At 40.3% G+C, this 19817-nt stretch overlaps 1 protein-coding gene across 2 annotated transcripts in view; it reads right to left on the reverse strand.

The window, feature by feature from the left end:
* LOC145994955 (organic cation transporter protein-like) overlaps nt 1-19817 on the reverse strand; it is a 206130-nt gene that overhangs the window by 79886 nt on the left and 106427 nt on the right. For both annotated transcript variants that reach the window (XM_083131483.1, XM_083131485.1), the window contains exon 2: nt 13530-13836. In XM_083131483.1, coding sequence (XP_082987609.1) covers nt 13530-13823 — 294 coding nt within the window. In that variant the 5' untranslated portion in view covers nt 13824-13836. The remainder of the gene's footprint in view (nt 1-13529; nt 13837-19817) is intronic.

Raw genomic sequence — 19817 nt, forward strand, 5'->3', positions numbered from 1 at the left:
CTATCAAAAACGCCTACTTTGAAATTTATATGTGATGTAAAGATCGTCTTGAGAAAGGTTAAAAGTGCGAGTTCTAAAAGGACCTGCAGAGGACAAACACAACACATTAAGGAATGGCAGGGTAGTCTAAAAACTTCATCAGAAACAGTGTAAAAGGCTAAAAACATTTGCTAAACCTCTGTCATCATCTCCCAACACAGGTGACAAATCTTTGAGTAAATTAAAACTCTGTCTGAGGAAATAAAATCTGCACATTCGAGATGAAAATGCCATTACATACACGACACAGCGGAGGGTCCAGTCCGTGCAGCAAATGACCGTGGCTGTGTCCAATTCGAAGTCGAGTTAAAATTACCTCTTCTCGACGGGAGGGACGGGGCGAGGAACGTAATGTACCATTGGTGTGCTTTATTGCGCGAGGCTTGTTCCCCGTTCCACTCTTCCTTCATTTTATAAGCCATAAAGGTGTGCGCGTCTCATAACAATGGTTTACATTTTAGGTCTTGTGACTGCCATAAGTGCACGCATAACCCAAGTTTTAGGAATTTCAGTTGTTTTTCATAATAAGGAAATTTTATCTTGACAGTACATCGGTGTTTTAGAATACAAGGAAAGTTAAACAGTATAATATACATTATTTCAATGAGTAACAACAAACGTTCCTTTCCTTAAGAAATAATTTCGACAGAAATAAATGCTTGCTGAGTGCATGGGTGAGGAAATCTATTATCGCCCTGGGCGTAGAAATCTCTAGTTAATATGCTAGTGCTCCACACACTACTGGCCATTGTTGGAGAGAACAAAGCCTTTGTATTACGAATGGAGGAGCGAAAATGTGTTCTTGATTGATTCGATTGTTGTTTCTTCGAAGAATGGAAGTTGTGTTCTGCTTTCATAATTACATGCATCTCCAAATGAGGCTTGCCTTGAAAAGCTTCTTAAGGACGTAACATTACATCATTCCCAAATTAGATATTAGCTCAGCTCACAAAATTATGAGAGTGGCCGGCCGTTGATAGTGAAGAAAGCAATGCAATTTCAATGAATACAGAAGTATTGTCGTTCATGGATAATTGAGAAAAGAGAGGCACGTGCGTGTGTTTTCGAAGGCCATGGCAATTGAGAAACGGTTATGGATTACAAGAGCAACATATTGAGTGCAACAAAATAGAGGCTTAGGCCGTGTCCGAAAGGTACAAACAAGACCGTACTTGAAGCGAGCATACTTCAAGAATGATCTAGCAGTTCACTCTGAAGCCTTGGACTGGAAGGAGGTGCGGCGCCAGGGTGGTGCGAAGAAGCGATTAATTTTCTTCCGCGCCCCTTTCCGAACCCACTTTTTAAAATATTTTTCATCCGAAAATAGTATTAACTCTTGCAGTTTCACATTAAGTTGTGACTTATTAAAATCACGTAGTCATAGCGAGCGTAGAATATTAGGTGTTGAGGTGAGATCAACTTAATATATACTACACAACAGGCAAGTCCAATGAAATGAATGGAAACAGAATTTACTTTTAATTTTACTGCCTCTAGGCAGTTTTGTTTTCTTTCTTTCCCCAGCATTTGTGTAAATCTTCGTTTGGAAGATAAATCTATACTAGCCTGTCTTGAACAAGCTTTGTTCGTCTCACATTACTTAATATTTGGATTGTTGTGGTTAAAGCAGTTCTCTAAGTGCAGGGGCATGATTTCCCTCTCAGCTATCAAAATATTCGCAAATCATCCCCCATATGTTTTATTGTTACCATATGGAACCATAGGAGAATTCCTCCCTTCCAAGGCTCGACCAACCAAACATTTTCCCCTTCAAGCGCTGATTCAAACCAAAGAGTCCACTATGGCCAATCCAAGCAGAAATGATGCAAGAAAGTAGTAGTCTTCCGTTTCATTGGCTGATTTTAATAAAAGTCTAATAAAAATTGATTGGTAGTTAATGTAGCACTAAAGCATAAGTGAACGTTTCATGGTTTCTTTATTTTAAACATCGCACCCCTAAATCTTATTCCTTACCCCCTCGGCACCCCTAGATGATTAATCCTGACGCTGCCGATTACTGGAAGCGAAATCCATCTTTTTTTCTCGCGTTATAAACACTTGTTTTTCACCATAGAAATCACATAGCATTTTAAAAAGTTCTTATATTTACATTTCCATACATTAGAAGAAGTACAAGCAACATCTAGCTGACTTCCAACTTTCACGATTTCTAACAAATGAACATCAAGTATTCAAGCCTGCAACCTCTCGTGCTCCTTGCTGGTGTTTTGATTGCTCGTTTACTTGGCGCTTTCAGGGCCTCCCTGATAGAGAAGTGTAATCGAAGGGTGCCAGGTTCAATGCCCGGTGGAGGCACATAGTTGCTCGGATTCCACTTTAAACTGTAGGTCTAGTCCCGATTAGCCTCTTTGTACATAAAGCAGACTTAAAACCACAAATCAATCAATCAACTTGGCACTGTCGAACTGCACTAGGTAACGTCAAGACGGCTTTTTGAACCTTTCTGACAGAGACTGAACTTCTGTTTTGTTTTGAGTATGGCCGTCAGTCGGTGATCATCATGAAAACGCGGTGCACCGGTGAAACTGAGTGCATCCACTTGAGTGTGTGGGTAAAAGCTCTTGATAATTTTATAATTGTGGGGGTTCTCTAAATATTCACAACCATTCCCTTCCTATTGTGAATGGAGACGACGTATGCAACATAATATCACAGATAAAAGTATGTTACAATATCAATTGTGTGTGTGTGAGTGGGGGATAAAAGCGAAATTCGGATTAATCAATGAAATGTACGTTTATAGCAGCAGACAGGCATTTGTGGAATCTACACCGCTATTCTTGTGCAGGGTGTACTTGGTTGAACGCAATTTCTTTGCACCAGCCTGACACTGGATTTCATCTACATTACACCTGGTGTCAAAATGTGTAGCGAAGTAGACGGAGCTAATGTGCTTGGAATGAAGAAGTCTCCTGAGTACGGTAATTGAATTTTCCACCATCAGCATTTTCCGGAGATTCATTTTCCAGGTGTTCTCCAAGCGTTTTTATTTTCCACATATGAATAACATTCTTAGAATGTAGGTATGTGTTCTACGGGCACTCAAAGTGTCTGATCACTTTATTTTTTTTAAAATTGAAACCAAAGGTAAGCAGAAGGTCATTCAAGAGTCACAGAAAATATATTAATAGCAGAATCAGATTGAAAGCAGTGACCAGCTACCTTGAAATTATGCTTTTTTTCGTGCAGGCCTTGTTTGTCTCCTGCACTGACCCTCTTCATTATTTTATTTCTTAAAATAAGGACGGTACTCGTCACTTCTGCTACTCTTCTTCCCTTCCCCTGCTTCGTTACCACTCGAAGAAAATGAACCGAGATCTTCACTGGCGCCGACGCCATCCATCAAAGCGGTGACCCTACAGAAGTGCGGCGGTGTTGCATATTGCGTTCGGCAGTAGCCGCCTCACAGAGCATGTACTCTTCGTCCAGCTTCGTTATGATCCTGGTGTTCCTTTCTTCCCTTGCATTTCCATAAACTTTTTGTCCTCTTCCACTTTTATCATTTTCATGACGTACTCAGCGAGTACGAAAAGTCACTCAACCGAGACTTTAAACGTACGAAACTTTTGTACGAGAAGCGATAGAGACATGAAACTTACATTGGGTATTAACTTTGCCTTGTGGAAATTCTTAACACATTAGACATGAAAATCCCGCTCTACACGAACGTTCAGTATGCGGAGAAAAAAGTTACCAAGGTGTAAAAAAGCTTTTCTACGAAGTAAAAACAAAAATGGATGAAAGGCAGCTGTGGAGTAGCCTGCAAACATTTTCAAGAGTCTATGTGGGCATTTATCGAATTGATAAACGAATGATAAAATGATGATTATAGATGATTTTATGTTTTTCTTATGGCATATTCATATTTGGTACGGTCAATAAATAACGGAATTTATGCCGTAAAAAAGCGAAATAAAGCGACAGAGCGATGAAACTTACGGGATATGTAGGCCAGGCTGGGGTACGTCACATGTCTGCGAGACGAGTTCCAGACCGTATCCACCTAGGCAGCACTGGCAGGGAAGGGAGATTGTGTATGTGCAATGTGCCTCCAAGTCGCCAGTCATTCAGTGAGGTGAGTTGCCATGTCATGAACGCTGCTCTGTACTGTGACATCTTGCGAATCGAGGCGAGACCTGCAATCAGACGCAAGCGGCGCGGCTTCTTGTCACGAGGTGTCATCCCACTGCAAGACAATGCACGTCCCCTCGTTGCTGGTCACGCTATGGACATGATCGCACAAATGGGTTGGGGATGTCTCCTTTGTGGCACCTGACACCGTGAACGCCATTACTCACCTCACTGAATGACTGGCGCCTTGGAGGCACATTGCACATACACAACCTCCCTTCCCTGCCAGTGCTGCCACGTAGCGAAGCGGTCTGGAACTCGTCTCGCAGACATGTGGCGTACCCCAGCCTGGCCTACATATCCCGTAAGTCTCATAGCTCTGTCACTTTATTTCGCTTTTTCACGGCATTAATCCGGTTATTTATTGACCGTAACAAATACAAAACTATGTTCTTTTTCGAAATGATGAGTTGTACCGGCAACATTGGTCGTGTCAGAGCATTACCAAGTGTGCCCGATATCTAGCTATGTTATTCAACCAATGCCCAGATCAAATAAAAAGAGTTGAAATCTATAGTACGAAACCTAACCTACCCATCTTTCTGTACAACACAGAAACTTTTTGCAAGCGACCACACATCAGCCTCTTATCTATGTTTGTTTTCACTTCGTACAAAAGCTTTTTTAAATCTTAGTTAACTTTTTCCGCATGCTGAACGTTCATGTAAAGCACGATTTCCTTGTTTAATGTTTAAAAAATATGCACTACACAAAATTACTTCTACAAAAGTTACGTACGTTGAAAGTCTCGGCTGAGTTCTCCTCTTCTCATGCTTAACCCTTTGTGGTGCAGACCCTCGATAGCCTTAGTAGAATGTGATTCGGCTTAATATTCAATCTGCCAATGCACTGTCAACTTCTCCGACGTTTCAAATAAGGAGTGTCTCGGATTCTTCCCACGGCACTTCAACATTTCGCAGGACTTTTCCTCTTAGAAGGCAGCTTGTGCCCCTCGAAATCATCCAAGACATGACATGGGAAAGTCATCGTAAGAGCTTGATTTCCTGGGAAAAAAATTAATACGTTTCTCATTGCTTTCCACGCAGCAGTATTACAATGTTGCATCCGTCCAACAGTCGTGGTGTACGGAATATGGACATAAAGACTTACGCCAACGTCAATGGGAAATGTGTTGCTTGTCTGCAGGTCCATCGGACCCAGCCGGCAGAACCATGTTTTCATGATAGTAAACGAGCCCCCAGTTACAACTCATCGAGACTAGACCTAGAGTTTAAAGTGGGATTTGAACCACTATGTGCCTGTAATATACAGTGATTCAAAAATGACTTTACAACTTTGAAAACATATATAAATGTATTTAGAGAACTTACAGAGTCGGTTGAGGTGCCATTGCAATGCAAAACACATCAAGTTTGTCATACAATATTTATTGATTGATTGATTTGTTGTTTTAAGTCCACTTTATGCACAGTAAGGCTAATCGGGACTGGACCTATAGTTTAAAGTGGGATCCGAACCAATTGTGTCTCCACTGGGTATTGAACCCGGAACCCCTTGATTACAAGGAAACAACGCTACCACTGCGCCATCGGAGAGGCCATCATACAACATTCATGTTGGGTCGATGGGGCTATCATTTGTAATGCGGCATACATCCTGCCTAAAGTCGATTTCATTCCCGACTTTGACCAGTAAGTCAGGCGTCACTTCTGCAGCAACGGCGTTAATTCGAAGTCTCAGCTCAGCAAGATCAGCAGGTAAAGGTGGTACAAAAACCCGATCTTTAATGAAACCCTACAAGAAAAAATCTTGCGGGGCAAATCTGGGGAACGAGGCGACCATGCAAGTGGACCTGCACGACCAATTCACTGACCTGGGAATTGGGTATCAAGAAAATCGCGGACTTCAACGTGGTAGTGTGCTGGTGCCCCATCTTGCTGATAGTAAATGCCTCCATCTTGGTCATCCTCGTCGAACTGAGAAATTAGGAAAAAGTAGCAATTTTCAAGAACAATGCTGACAGCACTACTGGTGGGTGAATTCGGTACTAATGGACTACGTGAGTCAAAACATGATGTGCTTTGCTTTGCAATGGCCCCTCAACCGACTCTGTAAGATATCTGAATAAATATCTATACACTTTCAAAGTTGTAAAGTTCTTCTTGAATCACCCTGTATATGTTGGAAGTATCTTGTTATTCGTAACGGAGTTACTGAACATGACAACAAAAATAATACTACAAACACCACTTCAACGTTAATAGACAAAATTGTACTGAAACAAAAATGTAATTTTTTCATTATTATACTTATTTCTATGGATAATTTACTGTGCGTTAATGTGTACTATGTTGAGTATAATTATATAATTATTACTGCATTGTAAAAATGATGTATGTACAGTCACTGGCAATAAAAATGGGACACCTAGATCCTGAAACACTCGCTTGACTGCAAGGCGTTGTATGTGTTGCCTAACTCTACGGCTATAAGTGGATTTTAATAGCAAACTTTCAATGGAAACTTCTACAACCGCCGTAAAGTTAGACAACACACATAACGCCTTGCAGGGAAGCAAGTATTTCAGGATCTATGTGTCCCATTTCTTTTGCCAGTGACTGTACATACTTTAATGTAACACCATGACTAAGTATTATTTTATGACTGACATTAATTAATATCGAGAATAATTCTTTTTTTCTCGTAATGATACTATAGGTTATTCAGAACTACTTCATGAAAACTCCACAGATGTATTTTAAACCGTGTCCTTCCGTTTCGCCTTATTGAGTTTTCACTTCCCCCAATACAATTTCAAATGATTTATGTGAGAGGAACTTTCTAAGGCGAAACGGGACATCCCATTTCGCCTTATCCTGTTTCGCCTTACACACTGCTACGTCCCGGAGAGGGTAGTACCACTCCGGCTTAGGCCAGGGTAAAGCATGAGACACTCAGGGCAACTAAAACTGAATGATAACCTTAAGGAAACGAAAGGAAACAACTTATTTAACCCACTACAGAAGGTACAATGCACCGTATATTCTTATCTCTTCAGATTAATATTAATTTGATATACATAATCATATTTCGAGCTGTCTATTTGTTTCTCTACATATATATCCTTGTGGGTATGTTGAAATATATCTACGGGAAGGACTTCTTCTTCTTCTTATCATCTAATAATCAGTATGGGAAGACTACCTCTTCTTCTTCTAACGGAATCTTCGATATGAGAAAGACTTCTTCTTCTTATGATTCAATAATTTATACTGGATGGCTTCTTCTTTTCCCACTTCAATCTTCAATATGGCAAGACTTCTTCTTCTTCTTATCATCTAATAATTAGTATGGGAAGACTACTTCTTCTTCTAACGGAATCTTCAATATGAGAAGGACTTCTTCTTCTTATGATTCAATAATCTATACTGGAAGGCTTCTTCTTCTTCCAATTCAATCTTCAATATAAGAAGGACTTCTTCTTCTCTTTATCATCTAATAACCAATATGAGAAGACTACTACTTCTTGTTGCAATTGAATCTTCAATATGGTAAAACCTCTTCTTCTTACAAGGTATAGGAAGGACTTCATCTTCTCCTTATCATCTAATAACCAATATAGGAAGACTACTTCTTCTTCTTCCAATTCAATCTTCAATATGGTAAGACTTATTCTACTTACAAATCAGTAAGCAATACTATAAGGACTTCTTCTTATTGTAATACAGTAATTAATAATGGACAAACTTTTTCTTCTTAAAATTGTCACGTCTGCTGACAACTGATTGACTACTTACAGGGACATGCATCTATTTATTGGGGTCCACATCTGGGAACCTTAGAATCGGCGTCTTTGATATCCTTATAGATATCGCGTGGCATTTCTACAATATAGGAATTAGCTTCCCTCTAGCAATATCCTCCTTTAATCCCAACGGATCCTGGACACATGATGGTGGTTCAATTATCTCGCCGCCTTCCTTTCTATGCTGTAACATTTAGGCTTCGCGTGTCTTGCGGCCAGCGCGCTTCCCACGCTTCTTTGGCATCTTATATATCAATGCGCCGACAGACTCTACTTGACAGTTAAGGTTCACGATCTTTTCCGCCTTCCTTAACCCGGTGCCGCCTATGAAATACGCAACTACGTCGTGCTTCGGTGCGGCCTAGAACTTGGCGCAGCCAGGGTAGAAAGAAAAACAAAGAGACAGTCACAGGTTCGCGATCTTATCCGCGCTCCTTGATCCGGTGCCGCATATGATGCGCAACTCGTGTGCTTTGGTGCAGCCTAGAACTTGGCGCAGCCAGGGGATAAACAACAAAGCTCGATTGAGAAATCTCGTTCCCAACCGGATTGTAAAAAAAGATACAAAATTGGAAACGTTTCCCGACTTCTTGACTCTTCGGCTCGTGTATATGGTGAATATTGTAATCCTATCTTCTTATATCCTTTCATTATTGTCATAATACCATAGATCAATCTTCGATTATATACTAACAATACATATATATAAATGTTATCTTCCTTTTATCCTATATACAATATTTAAGCGGAGCGAGATCAACGCCGTACAGAGTGCTGCCATCTATGAGTCGCCGTTTCAAACATCCGTCATATGCTTTACCCGTGCGGGCACGTGACAACACAAAAAAATTCCCACCTGGGTATATTATCTTGAAGGGTAATTCATAATGGGAGCGCAGAGCTTGTGAAGTTGGTTGGGTTAGGTTAGGAGGGATGGCACAGCAAGATGAATAGGAAGGTGCGCAAAGATCATCCAAACGTTTTTGCCTTTGTTGAATTAATATTACATTATTACATTAATAATAATGACCCTTCATGTCGATGATATTCTCTGGTGGGAATTTTTTTGTGTGTAAGGCGAAACAGGTTAAGGAAAAATGGGATGTCCCCTTTCGCCTTAGAAATTTAGTGTCACATAAATCACGCGAAATTGTATTGGGGGAGGGGTGAAAACTCAATAAGGCGAAACGGGGTAAGGCGAAATGGCCGTAATCTTTTATCTGTTTCCGATTTTTTCAATTGGTACATCACATGCTACTAACACTAATCATTACTAGAGATCTTGATTTTTTGCAAACGCGATAACACCGAAAAATTTTAATTACTGAAAGAAATTGTTTATAAATGAGCAGTGACATGTTCCGAACACATTTTTCATCCATTAAAAATCGCAAAATAACGCGAATTTGAAGCCTTTTCTGGAATTTCAACACATTTTGTTGTTAAAAAACGAAAATATACGGCGAATATAGAACATTCTTGTGTTTTAGCCTTGAACATTAACTATCGTACGTGTCGTAGGATTAATTCCGAAAGCTATATTAAAGTATGACGTCTAAAAGTATTTTTCACCTCTATCGGAAATTTTTGCATCACCGAGCAAAATGGAGCAATTGTGGTGGAAACCGAGTGGGCAGCTACCGTCAAACGAAGCCGTGCTTATCGCGCGAGAAATAATGAAAAATACTTCCTGAAAACACTTTTCCAGTGCATGAAAACGTCACTCTCAATTTTAAATACTCCTTTAAAAACAGAATAAAGGCATAATTAATTATCTTTGGCAGACAAATTTGCAAAAATAAAAATGCTAATTTTTATGGAGATAACACCAAAAAGTAAGGAAAATAACACCACTTTTGTAAAAAAAAAAAAAAATGATACTGAATAATCAAGGTTTCTAGTCATTACTGAGTGCCTTGTATATCACATTATCATTAACATTAACAAATTAGGCGATATGTATGAATTCGAAACGAGTAAGACGAAAGTAAATATATTTTTTACGCAAAATAAAGTTAGCATTAATTTAATGAGGCATCAATACCTACTTTCACGCGCGACTTTTGTTTTCTAACTTTTCCTATTTTTGCACATATAGGATTCCCTTTGCCTCGGGGTCCTTTGGCGAATCTCCTGCATATCTTTTCCTCATTTATTGCACAATGCATCTAGCTATTTTAAAACAACATTGTAGATATTATTTGCAAGTTTCCTGGTTTATGTCCGTTTTGACATCCACTTGATATTGAGGCTGTATGCAAATGCCCCTTTTGCTTTGCCTACTTCGCCCCCCAGCGGGCTGCAATAAATAAACTGCATTATGCACTAGAGAAAATGTAAAATCAGTGCAAAATATGCGATATCAATTTGTTTCTTTAGAGATTATTGGGCATTTTCTTTGTCAAAAGCTACAAAAATTGGTTGTTATTGATAAAAAAAAAGGCCTGACATTCCTCATTGCTGCTTACCTAACGTGTAACTTCCCAGATATAAAAAAAATACTTGGATTACGTTTTCTACTGCGTGGGTTGAGATACGTGCAGTGAGTGCAATGGCAAGTTTTTCCCAGAGAGAGGATTTTTTTGGGTCCACCATCACCACAGTGACACATCAACCTTACGTGATCCTTGGCCATTTTCAGAAGCTCCTTCCCGTTCTCCTTATTCATTCCCATGATGCTCTTCCAGTTATTAAGTCCGTTACTCGCTGTAAGGGCACTATTTCTGAGAAAAACTTGCCTTGGTGTAAGTTACAATGGTTTTCTTTAAATAAATATTTCTCAATTCCTGCAACTTCCCACCTGGCAAATAGCTTGGATATGTTCTTTACATAGTAATAGCTTATAATAATTGTTATAACAATTGAAATTTGGTTCTCGGGGCCTTCCCGATGGTGTAGTGGTCACGTCGTCGCCTTGTATCAAGGGATGCCTGGTTTGATATCCAGCCTATGCGTGCGTAGATTGGAGTTAAAACCAGGGTTGTTAAAGGTCCTGCATATTTTTAATACATTCAACCGGTCCAGGAGAGAAAATCAGCAAGCGTAAATAAGTTCTGGACCGTAAATAACCTTTCTATCTCAGTAGCGAAGCGTAGTCTTACGTAGGAGGCAAGCAATGTTTCAGTACAACAAAACATGTAGTACAACGACATGCCGAGGGGAAAGATTCAAGGTTTATAGCCTCATTTACCCAGTCGCTGGATTTGTCAAAATATCGTAATAAAGTGACTGTACTAAAAATAAACCATATGATCCGCAAACGTCACATTTACTTTTTAAAAAAAATCCAGGTAACGTTATTCATATGATATTAAACGTTTTGCATATGCGAACTTTCCGCATACGACTAAAGGGAGACGGAATTTCTTACTTACTTATTAGTACCTTTATTTGTTCATTATTATTTAATATGGTCAAACGGTGACCAAACCGATTTAGATAAAAAAAATGGGAATCATTTGTTTATTTTACGCTACATGATGTAATTTAGTATTTTTGGGCACCCTAAAAACCGCATTGGAGTAACTTAAATACTAAATAAAAAGTTAAACACAAACAATAAAAAATTCATTTCAAAGCAAAGAAACACATGCACTCATGTACTCACCACAATAAATTTCAAACTCTTGGTCCATTGGATGCCACCCTTTGGAAATGTCGCACAAAGCCCCTTGGGCTAACTTGTTTTTAAGTCCGGTAAATGCGGTGTTGGTATCTCTCTCGAGCTAAACCAAGCAATTTTCAATTGCTCAATAATACACCCGCACTTCACATCAACCGTTCCTAAATACGCGTTCATTCCGATAAATTCACAGAACAAAACACGAAGCAACAAACACTCACACTATCCCACGCGCTTTCCACAACTGCAAGCATCCACACAAGATCACTTTGAAAATCTCTGAAACAACAGAAAGTGATACCAACCTATTTCCTTAATTTTTTTTATCCGTCACAAAAGATATGTCAGTTTGGAGATAAAAATTACGCGGAGGAATCAGAATCATTTCAGCAGAACGAGTATGTACATTAATATTTAAGTAATAAAGTGTCATTCAATGGCGTGCCCGGGGCGAAGGGGGGGTGGATGGTAGACATAACCCCCTTTTGGCCCAGTATATCTAAGAAAAAACGTCAAAGGAAGGAAAAGATGACAAAATGGGGACCGTAAAAAGACCCTGGGAACACCACTTGCGTCATAATAATAGAACTTAAAACATATTCGGGCCTCACCGATGGCGCAGTGGTAGTGTCGTCGCCTTGTAATCAAGGGGTTCCGGGTTCGATACCCGGTGGAGGCACAAGTGTTTCAGATCCCATTTTAAACTGTAGGTCCAGTCCCGATTAGCCTTACTGTGCATAAAGTGGACTTAAAACAACAAATCAATCAATCAATCATTAAAACATATTCTTGTGCTCATAATATGCAGAATGTATACGATTTACTTCTATGCCATGTACAAATATCAGTAGATAGTTCCTTCTCATATAGCTTTATTTTCACCCCAAGTTTTATTCAAAAGCAGTCAATTTATTGATTGTAAAATTTGTGAAAGAGCTCACTTGAATTACTGCGTAAATAATTTGGCAGTTGCAAACACTGGTAGCGGTCAACACTTCTGGCGTAATTTGAGCTGGACCGACCAGGAAGCAGGGTGCAGGACCAAGGTCCGTCCAATCTTCCCTCCCTCCCTGAGAAAACTCTTCACGGGGGTGCAGAAATTCCACTGCCCCAACTCCCAATGTCAACTTTTTTTTACGCGTTTTACATTTCGCGAAATCTAAAATAATTTGTAATATAATATGATATATATGGAATTTAGAACAGTGATAATAACTTCTTTTAGTTATTTTATGACTAACAATTATTATTATATTTGCGATCTTGTTTACGTGTTCATGAAGACAAATATTCGTTACTAGTTTTTGCTGGCAACGTACCCATAGATGAATCCTTCTGCTTTCGGTTGAACTCGGCTATTTTCGGGAATCACGCAAGCTCGGAAAGCACAGCTTTTTGTAGAAGCTTTGTGGACGGGTTCCACCAGAATTTCACGCTTCGCCATGTGACTCCTTCGGAGGCCTTATTTTCCCGCAGAACGGCTGCAAGCATTGAGGCTGGTGCTTGCTACAGAGCTGCTGGGGGAGTTTGCGACCGCATTTTTTCGCGAAATCGAGTGCGATGGAAACTAAATACGGTTAGAACATTAAGTACATTAAATGATATTCGAATTATGCAAGCAGTGCTTGCATTGCTTGTACTATATCTTCGCCTCTGTTCTATCTGTAAAGTATTTCAATTCGGTCCAAGAACATTTTATTCTAGATGGATTTTAATACGGTCGAGGAATCTTTTTTCACTTAAACAAAACGTAACTTGGACCCAAATCAAATTGTGCGAGAAATAAGGTTCCGGTCGTGTTGCGGAACCAAATAGAACCCATTAGAATCTATGGGTTCCTGGATCTTTAACAACCAGGTTAAAACAGAAACTCTAATATAGTAGGTACTATGAGTGAATAATTTCGTAAATTCAATAAAGCTATGTTTTTTAGGTAGAACTCTCGATTACCTTCCCTTCCAGGAGCTGGCTGGCGTTCCTCCACTCCTCCACCGACCAATCGGACAACTCCTTGGGCTTCGAACACCAGAAGTCCACCTGAGGAGCCTGGAACGTCACGGCGAAGATGTGCCACGTGCAGGGGAAGTTGAAGAGGGAGAGGAGGAAGGTGAGGCACAGCTGCCACCGCCCGAACTCCCCGATGGCTTCCGACAGAGGGTCGCTCTCTTCCTCGGGCCCTTTGGTCTTCTCAGGAGACTTGGTTCCCTTCGACAGGCCTTTCTCCTTGGAGGTCAAGTCATACATCCTTGGGGTTCAACTGCAAAGATAAACACGGAAATCAGTGAAGTCTGGTTAGGGGTGAGATCTTCATCTACAAATAGACACACACACACTTTATATATATAATGTATGTGTATGATATTTATGTTATTAAATGTAAAACAAAAATGTAAGTAATTAAAATGCATTATTAATACATACAAAGGAATTAATTTGTTACTCTTATACAGCGGCGGCTCTAAGGGGAGAGCCGCCGTGCCATGGCTCTACGCTCAGAAAAAAAAGCACTTGCTTCGCCAAAATATAGTTAAATACATTTACGAACAAGGAGATTCGAATCTCGTAAGCGTTCGAGCTTACGGCCGCCTCAAATCTTGCGCGGCATCCCCAGCTGTTCTCTCACTTGCTCTGTGCCAGCATAGTCTTGCCGTTACGCAGAAGCATGAGCAGAGGCATGAAAAAGTCTCCGCAGGAAACGGTGAAGGAGGTGGTAGCTAAGGTGGTAGCCATAAGACTACCAGCCGTGCCCATTTTCAACTGGCACGACGCGAGAGCTTTCGCATTGTGTTGACATAGCTGCAAACTTCAGAGAGAAGTGACTAATCCTGACCGATTTGTAATACTCGTTGGAGAAGTAATTCGCGAGAAAGATACTTTCCTGCCTACTTGGCAAGAACGAACGTAATATCTTCCCCAAATTTATATAACCATTTAGATATATGCGTCTAGAAAGCCATCCAGACGTTTTTGTTATCGATTTCTTCCTTAAGAAAATATATATCCCTTGTTCTCGGACACACAGACACACTCACGTGTTGGAACTGACGTTGACAATATTGAAGACATTTTCTGTAAAAAAGAATTGTCTAAATATCAAAGGAAATTCGCATCATCAGGGGATTTCTTACTTTAATATTTGTAAAAAATCACACGGAAAATCTATAATTGATTGATTGATTGAATTGGTGTTTTAAGTCCCATTTATGCACAGTAAGGCTAGTCGGGACTGGACCTAGAGTTTAAAGTGGGATCCGAACCACTATGTCTATCAGTATAAGAATTTTACTTGGAGATATAATTCAATTTCTTACACTGAATTTTAAAAATTGTAGATACACAGTTCATTTAGCAGATAATCATATTTCAGTTGTTAGTAACACCGATTGTTGATGTACCGTCTGCCGTGATGGGGTTGCAAATTATAAACAAAGCAAGGCGAGAATACCGTGTTCGACTCGGTGTCTCTAATTGTTCAGTGTTTTTCTTTTTAGTGAAGTGAAAGTGTCCGATGGTGTGTGAAAGGAAGGGTAGTTAGTGAAGATGAGTCAGATTATTAAAAATTAAACAACTTGGCCGTCCCACGCCAGATTTAAACATCAATTCTTTTAAAAAAAGTGGTAAAGGTAACAGGCATCAACATTTTAATAGAAACTCTGGCCGACCTCCGTGCATAGCATGCTACGGCACCAGGGATCACGGGTTTTAATCCCGACCTGGACATCGGTGTTCTTTGTGAGTATTCACTCATCCATATCTTCGCGATTAGCCAAGGTAGTACAAATGCGAAGTAAAATGAAACAATCTTAGGAACTCTGAATTTTTGTCTGCAATTTTAGTAAACAAAGTTCCATTAAAATTACCTCTTTGATTAGATTTCTATGACATATGCTAGCGAAAATTTGTCGATTTCTTGATTACGTTGGCACTACCCATCATACTAGCTTCCACCCGCCACTGCTCTTATATATACAGAGTGTCCCATAAAGGGGTTTACACTATTTGCCAGTGGTGACAAGTAATTGACAAGATGGCTGGGAATCTTTCCGTTGAGCAACGGAAGTGGATTTTAAAGTGTTTTTTTGGAAATGCGAGAACATGAAAGAAGTGCATAGACGATGGCGGGCAGAATTTGATGTATAGACTTCTTGGGGGATCTTGTGAAAGTTTATTTCGTCCGATACTGATTTCTTCCTGCCACACCGTCCCAGATCACACACAGTTCATTCCCTCTCAAACTTGTCGCGTAATTTCGTAATTGTTACACGTGACGGTGGCGCAGTATCAGCAGCAGCGCGAACTCATTCACTCCGACCTCCTTCTTACCTTCTCTACTTCTCGTACATTAATACTTTTACAGTACTGCTCGACATATTGTCCATGGCTATTTTGATTAATTTTACTCTTCCGTGTAAAGTGTTTGTAAGAAAGGTTTTTTTTAAATGTATCTTGGTGAAGAAGTTGTCTGGGGGTTGTTTGGAGTTTTGTATCAATTCTTGATGCTTCCATTGCATTACGGAGATCAAAAATTTGCTTGGCATTACTTATGCAACCCACTATACCGTTTCTTCAGTCGAGAATAGGTTATTTTAACCCATCTCACCCTTGGTCATTTCCTGCATGGGGCTGATTCCTTCAATGTGACGTGTATGTAATGCTGCTTTAAGTGTTCGACATATCTTTATAATGCGTTGTATTTGTCTCGTGCAGGTCCCTTTACAACCTTTCTCAAAAGGTTCTTTTACACCCCCCTAAAAAAATTAAGGGAAGGGATTTACATAAGAGAATTTTCCTTATGGCCATGTACGCGTATCTTTTGCAATGACGCTTCCACGTTGCTGCTGCTACGGCCCCAGGGGTTCCCAATTTTTTTCGTTTCACTACGCCCTTAGTGTTTCAAAATGTTTCCTAACGCTAGGGGTTCCGGGTTCGAATCCAGGCCTGGGCATGGACATTTGTAGGTGTGTATTCATCAATTTCATCATATCATCACTCATCCCCAGCTTGGCAAATTAGCCAAAAGTGGCACAAAAAGCCAAATAAAATAAACCAAATCAACGAATCAAAGTGTTTCCGCGGCGCCGAAGTCGGAATGTAGACCTGTCTAATACTTGGCAACGCTCAGTTGTTACACTCGTATACATAGAAGTGTGCAAAATGGACACTCACTCCCCCGTTACGCACAGCACTACTCCACACACTACTTGAAAAGGCCATAAAGGTCCCAGTGGGACGAAGCCGGGCTAAATTGTCATAGAACTCTCTCGCTTTACAGTACGTTTGGCAACATGTGGTATATCCGACGTTCATTTGTTTCTTCCCGCTAACAGCGTTCGGTGCCTTGTGACTCGACATTCAACAGATCGCTGATTCGCTGGTTCCCGCCGCCAGCTGGAATTGTGACCAGCTGCTGAAACCAATTGCTAAGAGCTCTAAACTTGGCCCTTCTATCCTAAACATTCTTAACCTACAATATCACATTAGGTTCTAATAACTATACACTCACCGACCTCCCTCTAACAAAATAAGCACCACACCGAGATCTAGGTATCCTCATAGATTCAAAACTAACTTTCGATAATCACATATCAACAGAGGCGAGGAGGCGTCCGGTCATCGGGAGATGCGGCGATGACCAAGCAAAATAATAAAAATATTGCATTTTATATATTTTAGAGTAGCAGTAAAAATAATAAGTCAGAATACTCGCATATTTGTGCGAAATAAGCCAAGAGACAGCATGCAACAGCTCGAAATACGCAAGAGATTAGCTAATCTTAGCGCATCAAAATGAGGCCCCAGTACTACCCCTCGCGCCAAGTTTCCTATTGAAGGCAATGGTGTTCGTCGGCCCAGCTCATCGCAGAATGGTGCGAATCTCTCTGCTAGTGCCGAGAACAGCCGAACGCTTCCGAACAGGCAAACAGATCCAACGATCTTTACTTTCCCCCACTCTTGAAGGTATGGGTCATAACAGGCCCTTTTTTCAGCCCCATCTCCATGTTTACACCCACGGCAGGGTTTGTCTGGAGTCATCAAGATTCTTCCGTGTGTCCAGTGGCGTGCTCAAGGAGGGATGGTGAGGATCATAATTCTGCTTAGGCTCAATATTCTTTGAACAAGAATATTGAGAAGAAAGAAAAGGCAGGAAAAGATCGCAAATTGAGGACTTCAGGAATGACTACTAAAGTACACGTAACGCCCGCTCCCCGTCTTCGAAAATGCTGGGCATACCACTCGAATGTCTGCTATTTCCACTTGTTAAGAGGAAAAGCACACATTGAACGATATGAATCTGCTTTTCATTTTCAAAACAACAATTGGCGGCGAACCATATAGGTTCTTCTTACCTTTAAACGCGACAATTGAGGTGTTTGCATTTCAGTTTCCATCATATTTAATAATTCTCGTCGTATGGGATAGAATTATGTGTTTTTTGTATTCGTAAGGTCTGTGGTATGAGCTTTTACATTGAATGACCTTGGCGTTTGTCGCAGAGAAATATTGTGCCCCCCCCCCCATCCCACTCTCCGTTGAAAGATCGACCATGATGTTTGGCAAATCTTGCGATGACGCTTCGCCACTGCATATCAACCATCACAAAAAAGGCAATGCGTATGCTAGGCCTACTTTACAGATCCACCGAAATCAATAACCCGAAAGCACTTTCCATTTACTTCAAAACATTTGTGTCGCCCATTCTAGAATACTGTTCACCAATCTGGAACATGGCTGCCCCTTCTCATACCTCCAAGATCGAGAGTGTTCTCAGCTTCTTCCTCTCCATCGTTCGATATAGAGTGTCTGCCCTGAGACACCTGCCTATGAGAGATCTGCTTGAAAATCTGCACATTAATACTCTAGAAACTCGTAGATACGTTGCAGATATGAAATTGCTATACAAGATCATAAATGCAAACTTAAGATGCAGCATCCTACTCCACAAAGACGCCTTGCGACTTTTACATTGGAGCCACATGAAAGACTTAGTTTACAAGACACCGGTAAACTCGCAAGAAGAGCTCAGGGAGAGGATCTTAACAGCTGGTCAACACATTAAGAACACCATCACATCACGAGTTAAGAGACCAAATGTCCGTAAAAACCTGCGTGCTTGCATTCGTAACGGAGGTGCCCACTTTGAGCAAGATGTATAATGTTCTTTAATTGTATTGTTCATTGATTCCATTCACATGAAGATGCATGAAGTATTATTTCTTGTACACAAATGTGAATGTTAGCAACATTTGTACCTTGTTGGATAGCTGATTACACAAGGAAGTAATTTAAGTAAATTTATTGCAAATTTCCTCTACTTTAACCCCTTTCAGGGAATACATCTAATTACAGGTCACCCTGTATACGTGAGTGAACTATTGCAGATTTTTGATGCAACCTAATTTCAACAATGTTAACATTCCAAAGAATAAGTTCCAATTTACTGATAATACGTAGTATACTTAATATCACTAACTATACCGAAAATTATCGCCCCCTTGCAGTAGCTGCGATTGGGTGCCCAAACTGAAAGGGGGGAGGGGGTCAAGGACAGTTTGCTTTCTCTTGGCTTATCATTAAGAGGCCATAGTGCAGGGGTAAAAAGTGGCAAAAATGCCCCCTCACGTCCCCTCACCCCCCCCCCCCCACCTAATCGTCGCCACTACTCCATTGAAAACTTTCTGTCGCGGGGGCGTGTACTCGGTTAGCATTTAAAGCACTCAATGCTTACCATTTCTTGCTCCAGGACAGAAAATCATAACTGTGCGTGCGAGTTATTTTTCCTGATTTTTTCTTGAACCCAAGTAATCCTTGCCAACCAAAAAAAAGCTAAATGCAAATAGTTTACGTGATGCCTTCAAGCGTTTGAATTGCAAGAGGACTGACACAGAAAGGAGGACCTTGAAACGGCATGTCCTCTCTTAGCAACTAATTATTACGTATATTCATGTGAATAGTGATTATTAGATGCAGCTGTCACAAGAAATTCTCCTCTCTTCTTGCAGTACGTATTTTTTTTTACTAAAAGAAGCGTACTCGTGCATTTCGTTAAGTAGGTATTTGGGTTAGATGCACAAAAGCCCTTCGGTCTATTTCCAACTGCGAGGCTGTTGGAAATAGACTACATAGGTAACAATTTGAAATGAACTTCTCAGAAAAACTACGTAGCTCCAAATTAATGTGAATATATGAGTTGTGTACGTTCTTATGCCTACCAAGTATTATTTTATTTATTGTTATCTC

Source organism: Lepisma saccharinum, chromosome 11, assembly GCF_977018435.1.
Source record: "Lepisma saccharinum chromosome 11, izLepSacc3.1, whole genome shotgun sequence".
NCBI lineage: Eukaryota > Metazoa > Arthropoda > Insecta > Zygentoma > Lepismatidae > Lepisma > Lepisma saccharinum.